The following is a 20,332-nucleotide window of genomic DNA, read 5'->3' as shown; positions in this document are numbered from 1 at the left end:
GCACAGCAAGATGACGCAACAAAAAGAAACACAGATTCCCGTGCTGCTGACAACAACAGAAACGGACAAAAAAGAACACGCAGCAAATGAACACAGAGAACAGACAACCGGGGGGAAAGGGGAGAGAAATAAATGAAAAAAAAAATTCTTGAAAAAAAAAAAGACGCATGCTATATCTCCTAATTCCTCTAACTCTTTGCTGCAGTTTGTGAACCCATTTCTATCTCAACATGGTCACTAAAGTCAACTATTCCTATTCTTTTCAACCTGGGCTGCCCTGAGAGTCTGCATCAGATTTTGCATATTTATTGTAAATTTGCCGGAAGCTTCTGGGCACAGACAGAGGGTTACTTTCCAGTTTCTAATGACACCAGAGAAAGAAAGAACAAAATCTAGTGACACAAGCTGACATTGTTTTTTCTATCTTAGTAATATAGCTCACTAACTTTTTTTTTTTAAGATTTATTTCTCCCCCCTCCTACCATTGTCTGCTCTCTGTGACCATTCCCTGTGTGTTCTTCTGGGTGTGCTTATATTCTCACGAGGCGGCTCCAGGAACAGATCCTGGGACTTTCCGGAGTGGGAGAGAGGTGATCATTCTCTTGCACCACCTCAGTTCCTTGGTCCGTTGCATCTCTTGTTGTCTCTCCTCTGTGTCTCTTTTTGTTGTGTCATCTTGTTGCATCAGCTCTCCGTGTGGGCCAGCACTCCTAGGAGGACCAGCACTACTGGGGGGGGGGGGGAGGTGCATTCCTTGTGCAGAGCGGCAATCACATGAGTCAGCTTGCCACACAGGCCAGCTTGCCTTCACCAGGAGGCCCTGGGTATCGAATCCTGGACCTCTTATATGGTGAATGGGAGCCCAATTGCTTTAGCCACATCTGTTTCCCATAAGCTGACATTTTTAATGTTAACCTCATGATAGAAATATGAATTAACCAACAGTACAAACAATCCAGGGGTCCAAAACAATAATTACAGAATTAATCTCTTAGGTGGAATGGACAAATTAATTGAGTGAGTAAAGAAATAGAAAAGAAGTATAATTAAAAATATGGGATAGGAAAACTAAGGAAGATTTGCTTAATGGAAACATCTCTCCTCCAAGAGTTTGCATTTTATTGGCATTCCAGGAATTTCCAAGAAAATGAACAAGGCATCTAATATATATTTTCATGCATATGTCTTCTAATGCTTTATTTTCACTGGTTTAATGACATTTTCCTTGGTGCATATAGTTATGACATATCTCCATCTTCAGTGCAGTTTTTTATTCATATATAATACTATTTTCTGTAGTTCTAGTTTAATTCAGAATTTATTATCAATACAGAAGTCTCCTTCTTCTAATGACCTTAACTCTCCTGGCACCTGGACAAAGGTAATAGAATCCACAGGATCATTAACTTTGGCATGAACCCATGAGACTTGCTAGGAGGAGATGGTATATACATACTTCCAAATAAGGTGGAGAGGTATGATTTGCTGGTTACAGATGATGATCATAAGACTACAAATATGTTGAGTTGAAGAAGTGTTCAAATGAATTGTTCTTTTTTTTTTTTTTTCCCCAGAAGCAAAAAAAATTAAATTTAGAGGAGTTTCTCATTCAGTAGGTCTAGGGTGGGGCACAAGGATTTGCATTTCTAACAAGTTGTGGGTGATGCTGATGTTGATGCTGTTAGTTCAGGGACTACACTTTGAGAACCACTGCCTAATTTCCATGGTTCATGTCTTAGTTTTCTAGGACTACCATGGCAAAGTACCTCAAAGTGGTTGGCTTAAAACAACAGGAACTTTCACAGTTCTGGAAGCCAGAAGTCTGAAATCAAATTTCCATGCTTCCTCCAAGTCTATAGGGAAGAATCTGTTCTATGCATTTATTGCAGCTTCTGGTGATGGTTTGCTGGCAATCCATACCATTCTCTGCCTCTGTTGTCACATATGGTTCTCCTTCTATCTCTCTGAGGCCAAATTTCTTCCTTTTATGAGGACACCAGCCATATTGGATTAAGAGCATACTCTATCCAGTATGACATCATTTTAACTTGCCTAATTCCATCCATATCTACTCTATTTCCAAATGAAGGACCTCAACATAAGTTTTTGGAGACACAATTTAATCTATAGCAGTCCATGTCAGGGGTTCATGGAGAAAACCAATGCTATATGAGCCTTCACACAGCTTACACTCATCAGGGCAGCTACCATGATGGCATTTGCTTTTCATCAGCTTGGGGGGAGAAAGAAGAAAGCAAAAAATGAAGCTGAAAGCATGTACTTTGTCAAGTAGAGAGTATAGAAGAAGACTGGCATGGTAGGGACTTGGGGTGTTTTATTTTTATTCTTTTTGGGAGGGGGATTTGTTTGTTTCAAAAGGTAAAGCAGCAGTTCTCAATCTTCACTGTGTTTCAGAATCCTTTGGTGTGTCCCCAGAGATTCAAAGTAGGTCTTGGGCAGGATCCAGGAGTCTGCATGTTTATCTAGCACCCTCACTAATTTTGAAGCACATCTTCTAAGGATTAGACTTTAAGTAATAATGATTTTAGAAGAACGAAATAGAAATCCAAATGGAGACAGTTCTACATGGGGGAGAAATCAAAGATGCTATCAGGTATGTTCTTAGTGGGTACACACAAGGTTTGGCACTAGAGTAGGGAGTGAGAATTTATTTGATTGTTTTCAAAAGAAGAGGCAGGGAAAGAAGCAGAACAGAGACTGGCAAGGAAGATAGGAGACAGTGAAGACTGAACTGATCACTTAAAAGGTGAGGAGCAGATGTGGCTCAACTGATAGAGCATCTGCCTATCATATGGGAAGTTCCCGGTTCTATACCCAGGGCCTCCTGACCTGTGTGGTGAGCTGGCCCATGTGCAGTGCTGCTGTGCAAGGAGTGCCATGCTGCACTGTGAGCCCTGCATGCAAGGAGTGTGCCTCGCAAGGAGAGCCGCCCTGCATGAAAAAAGCACAGCCTGTCCAAGAGTAGTGCCACACACACAGAGCTGATGCGGCAAGATGATGCAACAAAAAAGAGACACTGTTTCCCAGTGCCACCTGATAATACAAGCAGACACACAGTGAATGGACACAGAGAGCAGACAATGGGGGAGGGGGATGGGAGAAAAAGAAAATCTTAAAAAAAAAAAGGTGAGGAGTTTTTTATTTGTTTGTTCAAGATCAAATAGGATGAGAAAATCTGGATAAAGGAATAGAGAACTAACAAAGAAAAGTTTCTCTTTCAAAAGTCAATTGGGAAAAGGCCAAATGTAGGAGTGGTTGCCAGAAGGAGATCAGGTGGCAAACTGAGGAGTTAGAGAGAGAGTGGGAATGAGGTCACGGGGCATTAAGCAAATGTCATCAGAAAGCAAGAAGGATTCTATGTCAAGTGCAGCTAACACAGGCATGGGGAAAAATACTATCATACCCAATCTACTCAATTATAACAAAAATGGTAAATATACTATTCTGTATGTGTGTTTGTGCATGAATATGTGTGTGTGTGTGTCAGAGAGGGAAAGAGAGGGAGGAAAAGAATTAGAGGACTATTAAAGACATCTGGCTGGTGGCAACCTGCTTGGATATCATGAGTGTGTTTTGAGTTTTCAATTTTCTAATCAGGCATAGGAGGCTTAAGGAAGTAATCTCTCCAATCTTGCTTGTATTTATAACAGAAATAAAGATAGGAGAAAGTGGCCACAGTTGTTGCTGAGGGCAGGGAGAGGGAAGAAGAGATGAGATGTGGGGGCATTTTTGGGACTTGGAGTTGTCCTAAATGATACTGCAGGGACAGATGCTGGACATTGTATATTGTACTATAACACACTGAATGTACTGGGAGAGAGTGTAAACTACAATGTAAGTATAATCCATATGGTACAGCAGTGCTCCAAAATATATTCATCCAATGCAATGAATGTGCCACAATGATGAAAGAGGTTGTTGATGTGGCAGGAGTCGGGGTGTGTATGTGTGGGGTATGTGGGAACCTCTTATATTTTTTAATGTAACATTTTTTGTGATCTATGTACCTTAAAAAAAGACAGTAATTAAAAAAAAAGATAGGAAACCTTGAAAACTCTGCCTTTAGAAGGAAAAAGAAGTAACATTCATGTATTGAGAAAATGTTTTCCCTTTTTGGAGAGAGGTACCATAATCTTGTTTTTAGTCCTGTTGTATGCATATATATGTGCACATATAGGATTTGATTCTGACAAGTCCTTTATGTCATTTAGTTCTCCCCAAATTACAATGTTTTTTTTTTTAAGATTTATTTTTATTTATTTCTCTCCCCTTCCCCCCCCACCCCCATCTCAGTTTTCTGTTCTCTGTGTCCATTCACTGTGTGTTCTTCTGTGTCTGTTTGTATTCTGTCAGCGGCACTGGGAATCTGTATCTCTTTTTTGTTGCGTCATCTTGCTGAGTCAGCTCTCCATGTGTGCGGCCACCACTCCTGGTCAGGCTGAACCTTCTTTCGTGCTGGGTGGCTCTCCTTTATGGGGTGCACTCATTGCCTGTGGGGTTCCCCTATGTGGGGGTCACCTCTGTGTGGCATGACACCCTTGCACTTATCAGCACTGCACATGGGCCAGCTCCACACAGGTCAAGGAGGCCCGGGATTTGAACCACAGACCTCCCATGTGGTAGGCAGATGCTCTATCTGTTGAGCCAAGTCTGCTTTCCTATAATGCTCATTTGATTTAAAATTTCTACTTAAGCTCCTTCTTCACCTGAACTGCCATTACTTTTGCTTCCCTACCTAAATTCTGTTTTCACAACCCTGCTCAAGTTCTACCTCTTCTACAAGATTTTCTGAATTTCAAGAGTTCACTAACCTATTCTATATCTGAATTGAAATCATACACAAAGATTACTATTTACCCTCCTTTTCCCATTCTCAAGCACAAAAACTTTGCATTCAGGAGGTGCATAGTAAATTATTGTTCAATGAATTAACAAAGAAAATTGAGTCTTCTGGTAATGGTTTCCTCCCCAGCATCCGTTCTATGCACCATCTCCCATTATGTACAAGCCCCTGGTTGAGTGGGTTGACTTTACCACTAGCTCTAGAAATGGATCTTGATTGCCTAAACCATTCAGTGCTAGTCCACTCTTCTGGTACAGTGAATGATTCAGGAGTGGGCCTGGGTCCAGTCAGAATGAAGCTCAAAACTTTTGCTCTATAGTTGGAAGAAGAGAAGTTCTCTTTCTTTCTGGAGTGTGTGGTATACAGATGTGATGACTAGAACTGTTGCCATCAGTTGTCTAAAGTGGGAGAAGTCAGCTTGAAGATAAAACCAACTCCGAGGGGACAGCAGAACATTACTCAGACTGGGAGTCTGAGGCCTGATCAAACCCACCCTGAAGCCACTGCCGCCTCTGGAGGCTTCAGTTATTTCAGTTAACGTATTCTTCTTAAGGTTTAATCTACTTTGAAAGGGATTATTTATTACTAATATGCATCCCTATTACTTATTGTTATCCTTATTTTTTAAATCTATGGGGCACAAAATGCAGTTTCTCTTCTTGCAACCTGATTTATTTAGGGCAATAGTGGCATTCTTGGATAGTATTCCCTGCTTCAATAAGATCATTATATATTTTTCTGCGCTACTTATGATCTTTCTAACCAAAGCCACATTCACAGGTGGTAACATAAAATTGAAAACTGTTTACACCACAATTTCTGTCCAAAATGATTCAAGGTTTTTATGTACTTGGTACTGATATGAACTTCTTTTATCAATTCATACATCAAACATTTCCTGAACATTTTTGGTCACTCTAATTGTAGATAGACATACAATGAATACAGTGACTCTCTAAAAGATTAATGTTATTTAACATTCCTCTTTGTTCATGGCAGTTTATTATTCAGGGATACCTTTTCGATGAAACTGAAGAGACCCCAGCAGACATATGGATTTTAGCATCTCTGTTGTGTACATTTCTAAGCAGCACTGCAGCTGGATGTAAAGCCGACAGATTTCTGGATGGATCTCACCATCTTCTGGGCTGTAACAGAATAAAAGAGAAAACCTGTGAACATGATTAAGGTTTCACTCATGAGCCATCACTCATCTTCCCTCTAAGGGGGAAGAATGGTCAATGCAGATTCTTTAAAGCCTTGGGTCTAAAATGTAGGTTTCCTTGCTTTCAAACCAGTGACGAATGTCACAGTTCTTACATAAGTGCCTTTCTTACTAACAGCTCTTAATTTTTCTCCTGTTCAGCAGCAGACTTCTGCTGGGAGTTTAAAATCATAAATGTTTTAAGTAATTGAAAATATCAGACATTTTCAATTTAACTGTGTGAACGAATTTCCAAAATATATTTATACCGGAAGATTCTCTTATCCTGCAAGAAGAGATTAAAAATGCTTATTTTTAGAGAAACTAACAAAGAGCTATTAAATTACCAGCTATAAAATAGCTCTTTAATATTGAGGTCCCCTAGCATAATAAGATTAGAGAGCCAAGACATGAATTATTTTTTATCAATGTTTCTGCCTCAGTCCAAAGGATATTTCTTCATTGTTGGCTATGGTTAATTTATGAAAGGCCAAATGTGTTTAATGAAAAAAATAAAAAATTTATGAAAAAAAGTAATAAAATTCTAATAAAGCTAAATAAATGCTGAATTTATGCTAAAAAATTTATGCTCAAAAATTTATTCTAAAGTCCTTGAGCTTTTCTTTATTAAATATGATAAAATATGTATAAATTAAATATGATAAAATAGGGTGAGCACTTTTATTTTTTGATTAAGGAGAAGTTAATAATTGATAAAACAATATTTGCAACTAAAGTAGCATTCGTTGAATAAAGCAAACTGAATAAGTTTAGAGATGTATTGGAAATGAAAGAAACCCTAAAAGTGAACTCTGTCAAATGTCCTAATGTTTTGTCTTTATTTCTATCCAAATTCATTTAAAATGAAATAAAACCTGATTAAATAATGTAGCATTTGAACTTGACTCCTTTTTAAAGTGGGTCTGTTACAAAATGTCAGGGACAATGAAACAGGAAGAAAAAAGATGGTGACTACATTTTAATTTAAGTTCTGAAATCATAGTAACATGAATTTGTATATATACCGCACATTACAGTGATAATTAGTTTTCTTTTTCAATACTGAATTAGTAGTTGAGCAAGATTTTATCCAACCACATGGCTTATATAACACAGGAAAATGTAAAAGTCTCTGTCTCGGTATCAGTTATGTCTGCACAGTCATCCTATGTCTTTCCTCTCGGATAGAACAGAATGCGTCAAAAGAGCTTACACGCAAGTTTGGCTCTATGTGAAAATTAAAATACTATGTTACTTTCTCATTTGCGTTTCATGGGTCCGGCCCTAGGCCAAAACTGGAAGCAGGTAAAGTGCATCTTACCTATGGCAAAAGTCCCAAGTTCCCTTTCAGAATTTTCTCCTACAGGAGCCTTCCATCCTCAAGCAGACCTGCTCCCTCAAGCCCCCACCCTACAACACACACACACACACACGACCTCTCATATCGTCTTCAGCTTTTTGAAATATCTCTGACCTGTGTCCCATTCCCTCACAGCCCTATTATCCCTGACCAGATCAATGGTCATAAATGGTTCATGCCATAAAAAGCAATCCTGGTATGTTACCTAATACACTGATTTTGATAGAAAAATTTGAAGATAGCATCTTAGCCCAAAGGTCGGCTAGCGAGGAAAATATTTTAAGGCAAGCAGGTCTTTTCTGTGCTGCTTTGTCATCCCAGTCACAGCTGCCTATTTTCACCTACGCATAACATTGGCACTGGTAGCTCATGTGCAGATCAAAAAAAACAAAAAAAAAAACTATTAAAAATCTGGTGTATTGTACATTTGAGTAGGACAATTAGCCAGCAACTAAGTACAGTGTCATTCCAAGTCATGAAGTATTATTATTTTCAGAAGTACAAAATATGTGCCTAGCTGCTTAGTTCCTAAAATAGACGAACTTCATATATAGATTATGTTTTATGTAATTTAAACAAAATGCCTACCTTATTAACTTATATCTTAAGAACCAGTATATTTTGTTAATTATTTTACAGTTAGAAAGGGAGAGATAAAGCAATGTATTAAATGCTTTTGAAAAAGGCAAGTCAGAACAGAGATTAAAATGCCTAATTCAAAATTTTTTCTTGAGTGCCTTCTCCCTAATTTCTCTGTAACCCATGGAGATTCTAAAAATTGTGGATCATTATGCCTTTCATAAAGTTTTTGTATGATGGAACTGAATAGGTGCCACCAGAAACACAATCTGCTTAGCTAAAGTTGCTTTATGAATTTTCATGTTAAAAATTTTATTCATATGCTCATATATAATCCTTTAATATTTTGGAAAATTTAAGGGAAGAGAAAGGAACTAGCTAGGGAGCAGTGGAAAAGTTAAGACATTCTTTATGTTAGTGTTTCATAAAGCCTAGACCAGGTTACATTAACCTCAGAACTTGTACAATATATTTCTCCCACTTTAGAGCTCTAGGATGTATTATTGCTACTGATTTCTAAAAATTCATAATAAGGACAAATTGTCAAAGAGGTTTTAATATGCCTAGTTATGGCTTATAGGAATGAACAGAAATACATTTTTGGTAAACATCCCCCTAGGCTATATTCATAATAGATGAATTATTATTCCATTGCATGGAAATAGAGGAAAAGCAAGAAAACAGCAATTTAAAAGCTCAATGCTTTCTTCCTACAGATAAATTACAAGATCAAAAGGAACCACTTACATTAAAATACAATTAGACCTATGAACATCCTCCAGGAACTTGAAGGCAACTTAACTTGGAGGTAAGTCTACCTGTATTACTATGCTTAGTCTAGAATTATTCACTCTAATTAATCAAGTTTTAGGTCCATGAGAGGTAGCTCTGAAGGGATGCTCATTTAATTCACTCAAAGAGGTTGCAGCTATTTTTAAAATTTATTTTTTTATTTCTTTCTCTCGAGAATAAGGCAAGAGCTACCCTGACCATTTTCATTAATTTCAAAGTCTTGTTATTAATAGGGAAAAAACCCTAAAAATTAATTTCAACATTTATTTAGAGCTCAGATTAAACCCAAAAATATTTTAAACAGTCACCAAATTGTGACTCGGTTTTCGATCTAGTGTTAAGGGTGGAAATCAGAATTTAATTATTTAATCATGTCACTTGAAAAACTTGAACTGTTATAGTAATAGGTGAACCTGAAAATGAGTATTGTTGAAGTTACCCCTCAATAATGGCAGCTCTCTCTATTGTGGATATTCTAATTATAACTTAAAAAGTAATATGACGAATACCCACCAAAATGGTTAAAACTGAGAGACTGACAGCACCAAATGCTGGCAAATAATGTGGAGCAAGAGAGATTCTATTTTGCTATTGAGGGGAGTGTAATAGCACAACTTCTGAGATAGGTTTCACAGTTTCTTATAAATCTAAATATACACCTACCCTATGGCCTGGAAATTCAATTTCTAGGTCTTCTCCAAAGATAAATGAAAACATATTCTCAAAAAGATCTTTCCAGGATCTTTTGTTATTTAAAATAACAAAAAACTGGGAAAAGCTCAGGTCTCTATCAACAGAAAATTGATAAAGAAACTAGTACAATCCTACAATGGAATAATATTCAACCATAAAAAGGAACAAATTCTTTACATACAAAACGACACGAATAAATCTCAAAAACATTACTTTGGGTGAAAGAAGCCTTACACAAAAGAGGAAATACAGTATGACTCCATTTATATGAAATTCTAGATAGGAGAAACTAATCAATGTTGGAAAATATTAGAACAGTGGTTGCCTCAGTGGGGTGCTGTGGGGTGGGAATTGACAGAGAAGGGACATAAGGGCAATTTCTGGGGTGAGGGTAATGTTATACATCTAGATAGAGGTTTGAGATACAGAGGTATTTACATTGGTCAAAACTCATTGCATAGTGCACTTGAGATTTGTGTTGTTTTTCATTATATGCAAATTTTACTTAAAAAAAAAGAAGCAGGTGCAAATATTGAACTCCAGGTAATGAAATACATGCTAAACTGTTAGGAGTGAGGTATACTGATGCCTGCAATTTCAAAAAAATAATATGGATTGTTGGATGGATAAAGGGATGGACAGACAAATACGTGATAAAGCAAGTATAATAAAACATTAATTATGGAATCTAAATGGTGGGTATTTGCTTGGTGGCTGAGGAATTACACTTTCCCAAATAACTGTATGGCATAAATTGAAGAAAAAAAAACCAACCTATCTGAGCAGCTTTCTGAATAGTAAGGTCAAGTTTAGAAGTTAATACACTAGGGATCTTAGTTACGAAAAGCCTTGGCACTGCGTTTGTCTGCTCTTTTGCTAAGGTTGCCAGAGTTTGGTGGCCTATGCAGCTGCTAATAGCTTTTTAAAAACAAGCAAAATGTTTGTTTTGATAGTCTGTCCCTTACGTAATGGTTTATATATTTAGTTGAAGGCTGCAAGAAATAATGAAAGGAAAATGATTTCTAGAGTCAGAAAACTTAGATTTAAATATAGGTTTTGCCATTTAGAATTATGACCTTAAGAAATCCACTTTAACATCTCTGAAAAGCAGTTTCCTCAGCTGTGAAATAGGGATAACAACTCTACATGATTGAAGTATCTTGAAGTATCTCATGGTTGCCGCAAGGACCAAATGAGACCATGTGTGGGAAAACAAGTAAAAAATGTGAAGGATTGTTAATTGGCTGTAATCCATCTTAGCACAACAAAGTTGTGTTTACTGAGTCTTATGCTTGGATATAGTCTTTAGTTTTAAAAACTAGCTGCTTTTTTATAAGTCTTTTTTTTTTTTTTAATTACCATGCTCGAATATGACTTTGGTTAAATAAACATGCCATTAGAGTAAGAAAAAAAGGTGTGACCTCATGGACAACCACTCAGCATTTCACAGGCTTTAGTCATGACAGATAATCCTCACTTGGGGGTTGTCAACTGGCAGAGATGGAAACCAGAATTCCTGCCTCAGCAAATATACACAAGTTCCTCTTTTTGGAAACAGTTCTGCTGGTGGCTTGTAAGTCAAAAGCAAAGAAAGACTCAGGAAGCCAAATGGGTGAGGGAAGGGGAATATATCTTTTGTTTTATATATAGTTTTCCAGAGCAAACAGCTAGGGAACAAAGGGATTTAATGACTTACTCAAGGCTAGCTAGCAATCTCAAAGATATTGCTTCACATGCCCCCAGTGGTTCCCTCTTTCCCATTGATTCCATTTACAAGGATATGAATTCAGTGACAGTTTCACAGCCTAGCTCTTCATATGTTTTCAGGAAGGGGATTTCTCAAGGTGGACCCATGAGCCGATGAAATCAAAGAATAGTCAGGGGGCAGGCAGAGCACAAAAATGCTTGTTTGTATGTGTATGTGTGTGTGAGAGCGACTTTATTTTTTTATTTCAAATTCTTAAAGGTAATTACAGGGTCTATGTAAGTGTATAAAGACCTCACAACTGAGATTGGATGCCAGATACCTACTAAAATGACTGTGCTTTTTTATAACAAAATAAACACCTCAATAAAAAGGGAAGCCTAGCTAATTAGAATAACAGAAGCAAGGCATTTTGCAAAGGGTCTGTGTGTGTGTATATATATATATATATATGTCTCTATTTTTCTCAATCCTCCCCCTGTGAATTTTTATAAAACTTAAGTTTTAGACAGGAACATCTTCTGTAGTTTCTTAATAGAGAGTCATGGCAAGTTTGGTTCTCCCAGGAGCTTTTGAGGAAGTAATTGCATTAATACCCCTCACTTCACAGCATGTCATTTCATGGGAACACATGCCTCTGTGACTTCCTCCCACTGAACATGAGTTGGGATCAAATTCTGCCCTGGAGCTATTTGGGCTCAGTTCGGAATGAAACTTGACTTTTAACAGCAAAGTGAAAACTAAAGTGAAATGGAATTATCTTTTGGTGGCTACTTTGGGTATCTTTATACAAACCAACGGAGCTCAGAGAGGTCAGAACCTTTTACAGTTTAGGGCCATATTCTGGCCCCCATCTCCCTGTTGTTGTTTGCTCTCTGGCTGGACAATTAGCATTTCTCTATGACCCAATTGGGACAACTGATAAATACTATAGCATTACAAGTAGCACCTTATTAGTTTTTTTCCATTTAAAGCATAAAAACTATCTCTAAACAAATTTAAACACTTAAAAAATCACTTAGCCACCAGTTTCCTTTAACTTATAATGAAACAAGACTAAAAATACTATTATTGAATTTTAAATCATATTTTATTTATCTTAAATGTCACTGTTTAAGGCAATGCTAGGGGAGAATTGGGAATAGGTGGTAACCTTTTTTTGACAATTCTGATGGGACTTTTTGGGCATTTCTCAGGACCTTGGAAGTTGAGGGAGTTAATGGACTGCGCTTCAGGATTTCTATTCCTTTCTTTTAAAATATTTTTTAATCTTTAATTTTGCTTATTTTTTATTTTAAAGAAATTTTAGATTATATAAATGTTACATTAAAAATATAGGGGATTCCCACATCTCCCACTCTCTACCCCTCCCACACACTTTCCCACATTAACAACATCCTTCACTGGTGTGGTACATTTGTTACAATTGATGAACACATATTGAAACTTTGCTACTAAACCTGGATTATATAATAGTTTACATTATAGTTTACACTATGTCCCGCACAATTTTGTAAGTTATGACAAAATATATAATGGCCTGTATCCATCATTGCCACGTCATGCAGGATAATTCCAATGTCCAGAAAATGCTCCCGTATTGCACCTGTTTTTCCCCCTCCCTCACTTCAGAGCCTCTGGTGACCACTGCCTTCACATACATGACAAAGGGGTCTTCTATTGCTAGAACAACAATAAGTCTATAGTAGAATAATAGTAAGTCTACTTTAGACCATTGTTCATTCCCCAATCTTGAGGATTTGTGGATGGTGATGCCCACTCCGCTTCTAAGTGAGAGGGGGCTTAGATCCCATGGGGTATATGGTCGGGACTATCTTGCTTGCACTTGCAGACTCTTTCTGTTCCTTGGGATGGGCATTGCCCATCATCTCCTTGTTAGTTGTCCTGGGTGAGTCCAATGAACTGGAGAATAGGTGTTGCAACTCTGCTGAGGTTCAGGGCCCAACTGGCACATAAATGGACCAGAGATTTAAGTTTCAGCATCACTCCTAAAAACCACGCTTATTGGCGAGGAGAGAAATAACATTTATAAGGCAATATTTCCTCAATCTCCAAAATAAAATGTCTTTCTCCTTCCATCCTGGTCTCTTTTCCTCCCTGCTCATTCCTTTTTGGCTTTAGAGTTTCTCTTGGCTTCTCCAATTTTCCTTGTGGTTCTCTCAATGTTTTCCTCTTTATGGTCTCTGGTTGGGAATCACATGGCCTTATGATTTCACCACCTAGCAAAGAAGACTGTGAATAATGAAGTCAGAGTCCTGGATTCTCTAACTGGGATGAAAATCAGCACATTTATATTGTTTCTAATTTTCATTTGCTATTTTAAGCAACATATGATGAAGAGTTTACAGATAAATGTTTTTGAACATAGACAATTATTTACTTTAGGAAAAATTCCTAGAAAAAGAATTTAAATTGCATTTGATAGATATTGTCAAAAGGTAATTTTTAAAAGTTTTTTTTTTTTTCCAGTTTATGTGCTCACTAGAGTGTCCTTTTCTTCAAGGGGGTTCTCTTTTAAAATGTAAATTTTTGAGAATAAGACTGAATGCTAAGAGAATGGGAAATCAGTTAAATCAGGGCATATGAAAGCATGACTCTGAGCAAATATCTCCTATTTCCAAACTTTTCCTAAGGCTGGTACTACGTTTTATTTCTATATGGATAACTCTATAAAAAAAAGAAGGAAAAAAAAAAAGGAAATAAACCAAGAATGCTGAAGTAAGTATTAAGATGGTTAACTCCCCCTGCTCCCCCACCCCTCCCTAAGCACACACACACCGCCTCACAATAATCAGGAAGCAGACTCAGGGCTTGAATCTCATAGTCCCATCACCTATTAGCTGTAACCTAAACTCTGTAGGTTCCTTAATCTCTCTGAGTCTCAGTTTTCTTATCAATAAATTGGGGATAATAGTGTTCCATGGGATAGTTTTGTTGTGACAAATGGAATTATCCATGTAAGATACTCAGTACAAAATAAGCTCTCCAGTATTACCACACATGGAAAAGGGTGAATTCATCTAGATGCTTGTCCCCAATTTTTTCTAAACTCTAGTAGTATGAGGCAGAGCTTGTACGCTGATGATTTATAGTCCAAATATACCCACAAACTTGTTTTGTTTGGCCTGCACTGCTCAACGGCCTTATTAAAATTCACATAAAAGTCGAAATTTCCTGTGTCTCTATTCTCCAGAATAGCAGCTCTCAGGTGGTGTTGGGGAGCAGTTGCCTTTAAAGATAGCAGAAGTTCTCCAGTTCTCCCAAGACCCCCATCCAAGATGCCTCACTTATTTACCTTAGCATGGCTCCTGCTGCATTTTGATTTGCTAATGCAAATACCAGGGCACTTAACAAATACTCTAAAAAAGGGAGCTCACCCAACAATCACCTTTCAGGAGATAAGTTTATTGGTAACAAATGTGTACATAAATTTAAGTAGAGTGGAATTTCCTAGATAAAAAAAATCTTCCTCTGATATGAAAAATAAAATTGGAGATTTAGAAAAGGTAATTACTTAACTGTATATAAAAATTCATCAACATCTATAATACCCAATAAATTGAGAATTATAATTTAAAATAATTATTAAAAAGTTTCAAATACTCCAGCTAAATTTAAGGTCCAAACCATTAAAATATATGACATATTTGAAGAATAACAAAATGAGCCTTCTGATATTTGTCCATGAAGCAAAATTTCAATGTTTATTACTTAACCAAGAAATTCATTAAAGAAAAACAAACAGCCTCAAAACTGTATATTTGTCTTCATTAGTTCCAGAAATAGCGCTTTGAAAATATGATAGCAATAGTGGTTCCTCAACTGACTGCAGCGTTGGTGTATAGACTGAGTTAGAGCGTGATAAGCGGCAGGGTGATAAGTGTACTGCACTGAGAGAAGATGGGATTGTGGACTAGATTGTGAAGTTATTTCTTAGCCACTAATTTTAAAATAACCGCTTCAACATTGTTTAACTTAATTCTCCCTTTTAAAGTTGGAAGATTAGAGAGCTACCTCATTTGACTAGAGAGCGAAACCAACAAACTAAAGTTGACATTTGAATACCTGCTTGCAGGCAACGTATTGACGGACTGCTCTGTAAGGAAAAAATGAGAAACAGACACTCACAAACAAAAGAAGGTCAGAAATGTATACACCAAAAAGACAAAGGCTGTGATGTCCTGTGATCAGGTAGTATCTTGAAAGATGTAGAAGCATCACAGACTTACTTTTAAAATTCCAAAATTCCTTTCAGGTTCAAAATAAACATATTTGGAAGAAAGTCAAGATACTGCTATTTGGAAAAGCTGTAGATGAATTTCAGGAACCCTACCGCATTGTCCAGGATGAAAATACAAATTGGATCAAGGGGGGATTCATGAATGAGAGAGCCCTGTATTCTACAATACACTACCAAGGACCACTAAGTATTTGAGGAGCTTATCCCATTTTTCTTTTTTTTTTCCTCCTTCACAGTAATCAAGAAATTTACTGTCCTAGATTTGAAATTACATATAATTTCCATGCTATTTTTCATCAGAATCCTTGGGAGGAGGGGCAAGGGAGGAGGAAGCAATTAAAGAGATAATCAGGAAAAGGGTGGGAGAAGGTAGAGGCAACAAACTTAGAAAATTTGTTTTCTGTTGGATACAGTTGATGCTTTCAAAAAAGTAAAGAAACACCAAAAGAGAAATCAAATTTCCAGTTCAAAAAGAAATTCTTCAAACCCCAGAGGGCAGCTCTTGAAAAGTGCAAGCATTGGTGAGTCTTAGAAAATCTGTGCCCTTTTCCTCCCTGTATTACAACATCCCCAACAGCAAGAGGCTTATTCATTATCTCTGTTTCCCAGCATAGTGCCTGGTTCTCAATCAATATTTATTGAAATGAACCGAAAGTTCAAGGCTGACATTGTGGAAGAGGATTTGTCCAGCTAACCCACTAGTCTTACCCCATTCACTGTTGGAAATGCCGTGGGGCTGATGGGCCATAGATTTGAGTCAGGACTATACCTGAATGTTCTCAAAGGGGCAAGGCCAGTAACTTCGGAGTGTTCAATTTGGTGAAGAAAACCAATAGTTAACAGGCTACAGGGGAAGAAGAATCCCCTCTACTGCAGTGGTTCATGCTTTCTCAAAAGGAGGAAAGAATACCAACATGAGCAGAAGTGGTCTGGAGTCAAAACAGCCCTGGGTTTACATTTTTATTTTATTACTTATAACTCTGTGACCTTGGACACATTTTATTATCTCTCAGTATGACACACTTTGACTCAAGATAGTGATGCCTACTTTATAGCATTATTGAAAAGATTTAAGAAATGATATATGGTATTATATGCTCATAAAAAGCACAAATGAGCAGGGGAAGTGTTCCAGGGAGGCAATTCTGTAGATTACACTTTCATTATACACTTTTTTCTTGCTTAATTATTAGTCTAAGTAATATTTATTGAATTCCTGCCATGTATTTCAGATCAGGCAGGATGAATTGGGGAAAAGCAGAAAAGTACTACTTTTTTCTGGAGTCCTTTTTTTAAGAGATCACAGAGGGAAGCGGACTTGGCCGAGTGATTATGGCGTGCATCTACCACATGGGAGGTCTGCAGTTCAAACCCTGGGCCTCCTTGACTTGTGAGGAGCTGGCCCATGCACAGTGCTGATGCGCGCAAGGAGTGCCGTGCCCACATGCAGGGGTGTCCCCTGCATAGGGGAGCCCCACACTCAAGGAGTGCGCCCCGTAAGGAGAGCCGCCCAGCGCGAAAGAAAGTGCAGCCTGCCCAAGAATGGTGCTGCACACACGGAGAGCTGACACAACCAGGTGATGCAACAAGAAACACAGATTCCCATGCGGCTGACAACAACAGAAACGGACAAAGAAGACGACGCAGCAAACAGACCCAGAGAACAGACAACCAGGGCGCGGGCTGGGGGATGGGGGGAAGAGAAATAAATAAATCAATAAATCTTAAAAAAAAAAAAAGAGTTCACAGAAACTCCCATTATTATGCTGTGGTGTTCTATTTGAAGATAACATATTGTAAAGTCTCCCCTAAGACAAATTATTTGTTCTGAAGAGGAAAAGAAAACTTGTATAACTTTATCCCTTCCTTGATGTGGTATCATTTCACTGTCATCAAGTTTTCAGCTAAATGGCTCCACTGTGGAGATATACATATAATTTTTTTTCTTTCTTAATGATGAAATATAATGTTCCTTTCAGTGAAACAGAACAAAAGGACTCAGCACCTCTACCAATAGTTAGCTCAAGGAATAGAAATAGCTCTTCCAGGCAGAAAGACATATGGGCAGGAGGAGATAGTGATTAACAGAAGTTCAGGTCAGTCTCTCTAATAGAGACATTACTTTTGATTTTCAAAACAGCATACTTTAGGTAAGATCATTAGCCATTAGCTAGAAAATAAGTTGGTGCGTTTCATTGACAAAGGACTTGTGGGTGGGAATACTTTATTACTTCTTAGCATTTTATTCAGCAAAATGCAACATGTACTGGGAGTTTAGTATGTGCCAGATACCTTGCTAAGCATTTACATCTCATTAAACTCTCACAATGAGTCTATGAAGTAGCTACTATTTGTTTTGGTTTGTTAAGCTGCCGAAAGCAGCTACCATAAAATGAGCTGGCTTAAACTACGGGAATGTATTAGCATACAAGCTTACAGTTTTGAAGCCATGTCCAAATCAAGGCATCAAGATGATGCTTTCTTCCTGAAGACCAGCTGCCAGCAATCCTGGACCCTTCTGTCACATGGCAAGACATCTGGTGGCATTTGCTGTTCTCTCCTTTCTCTTCTGGGTTTTGTTGCTTCCAGCTTCTTGCTTCCGTGGCTTTCTCTTTCGTTGCCTGAATTTCAGTCTCTTATAAAGGACTTCAGTAAGAGGCTTAAGACCAACCTTGAATGCAGTGAGTCACATCTTAAGATCCTACTCGATGGCGAAAATATGTAGCTCAAATTGAGCACCTGCTCATATACAAGTTCAGGGGTTTGATCCCTGGTACCTCCCTGGTACCTCCTAAAAACAAAAACAGACTAATGCAAAAAGCCAGCTCTCACTGGGGAGCAGATGTAGTTCAGTGGTTGAATACCTGCTTCCCATGTACGAGGTTCTGGGTTCAATTCCTGGTACTGTCTAAAAAAAAAAAAGATCCTACTTACAATGGATGCATACACACAGGAATGGATTAACTTTAAAAGCACACTTTTCTGGGGTACATACAGCTTCAAACTGTCACACTATCTTTATCCTGAATTTACAGATGAGGCAAATGAGACTTAAAAGATGTTAGAGAACTTGTCCAAGGTCATATAACCAGTAAGCACAGTGATAAGACTCAAACCCATAGTTATGCTTTTAACTACTATACAATAATAGTGGGACTATGGGCTTGGAAATTGAACTATATTTATGTTTGTTTATTCATCCTATTATGTATGGTTACTGAGGGCAAAATATTGTACTAGGAATGCAATGACCATATTTTCTACTTTTTTAGTTTTTGAGGCCTTAAATTACTGTGGTTTAAAAGTCAGCCCTATTCTTAGTTCCTCCATTTTCCATTTATAGTAAGTATGTAGTGAAAAATGTACAGCACAAAGGAGGCACACCAGAATAGTGCAAGCTGGTGTCTGGGGAGAAGGGGGGAAACTGCCAGTGAGAACAGGGTGCTCCCCTTGAGGACCCCTCCATCGAAGCAGAGTAATGAGAATGGAAAAAAAAAAAAGGTATGGCAAGGAAAGGACATGGAACCCTCTCTCTGGTTCTTTATTTTTTTTTAAAATTAATTTATTTCTCTCCCCTTTCTCCCCCACCCCGGTTGTCTGTTCTCTGTGTCTATTTGCTGCGACTTCTTTTGTCCACTTCTGTTGTTGTCAGCGGCACGGGAATCTGTGTTTCCCCTTGTTGCATTATCTTGTTGTGTCATCTTGTTGTGTTAGCTTTCCGTGTCTGCGGCACCATTCCTGGTCAGGCTGCACTCTCTTTTGGGCTGGGTGGCTCTATTTACGGGGCGCACTCCTTGCACGTGGGGCTCCCCTATGCGGGGACACCCCTGCGTGGCACGGCACTCCTTGCGCGCATCAGCACTGCGCATGGGCCAGCTCCACACGGGTCAAGGAGGCCTGGGGTCTGAACCACGGACCTCTCATGTGGTAGACGGACGCCCCAACCACTGGGCCAAGTCCGCCTCCCTCTCTCTGGTTCTTTGTGTCCTTTTTCTGCACAAACAAAAATGAATGCATTGATGGGTTAGTGGGAAGTTGCCATCGATGCTGTCCGTGGGCTATCATTAGTCTTTCTTTTATGCACAGAGAGGGTATATCCAGAGTACAATGTAAAAGCCCCTTCTTACCACTTTACTGGGAATGTGATATTTCTCTAGAGATTTTTCTAGAGGAGAAGTGAGCACTATAAATTATTTACAGAGCATTTGGAAGTGAGGAGTGAGATAAATATATTAATGCAAATATATGAAATTGTCAATAGCTAATGGTTAGGTTGGGCTTAGAGTATAAGAGTTTTAAAATGTTATAGCTTAGACAAGTGAACTTAAACTTTGTATATCTGCATTTCAATCCATTAAAAAAATTCAGCATGGACTCCTAACATACAATGTCTTTGTTGATAAATTATATGTATAAATGATACTAACATACTGGATATATTAAAATGTGCACGAAAGTAGTACTTAAAAAAGGAGGATATTAAAATATAAAGTAAAGTTAGAATATTTTCTTTCTGATCGTGGAACTCTGGATCTCACTTTGAAGATAACAGATGCAGATCTGTGGTTTTCAAACTTTAATGAGTATCAGAATCACCTGAATCAGGAACCATACTTTGGCAACCATTAGTTTAGTCTATACAACCATATCCTGGTGAGCACATCAAAATAAATTTGTTTTTTCAAATGCTAGAGAGGCACAGAGAATCATAAGGTTAAATTTTAACATTGTATGTAGGAATTTCATGGTTTGCAAATCTCCAGTGTGACATATGTAGGGCCTTATTAAATAATTATTGTTCATATAACATGGCTTAATTTATATAGATTAGTATTCAAATATCTCAAATAATGATGTCTAAAGCATAAAGCTTT

At 37.9% G+C, this 20,332-nt stretch overlaps 1 protein-coding gene across 2 annotated transcripts in view; it reads right to left on the bottom strand.

The window, feature by feature from the left end:
• RGS7BP (regulator of G protein signaling 7 binding protein) overlaps nt 1-20,332 on the bottom strand; it is a 135,362-nt gene that overhangs the window by 40,604 nt on the left and 74,426 nt on the right. For both annotated transcript variants that reach the window (XM_004465582.3, XM_004465583.4), the window contains exon 3: nt 5,882-6,012. In XM_004465582.3, the coding sequence (XP_004465639.1) occupies nt 5,882-6,012 (131 nt within the window). The remainder of the gene's footprint in view (nt 1-5,881; nt 6,013-20,332) is intronic.

This window comes from Dasypus novemcinctus, chromosome 2 (assembly GCF_030445035.2).
Source record: "Dasypus novemcinctus isolate mDasNov1 chromosome 2, mDasNov1.1.hap2, whole genome shotgun sequence".
In the NCBI taxonomy this organism is placed as follows: Eukaryota; Metazoa; Chordata; class Mammalia; order Cingulata; family Dasypodidae; genus Dasypus; species Dasypus novemcinctus.
The sequence above is the reverse complement of the archived record's forward strand: the minus strand, read 5'-3'. Positions and strand labels throughout refer to the sequence as shown.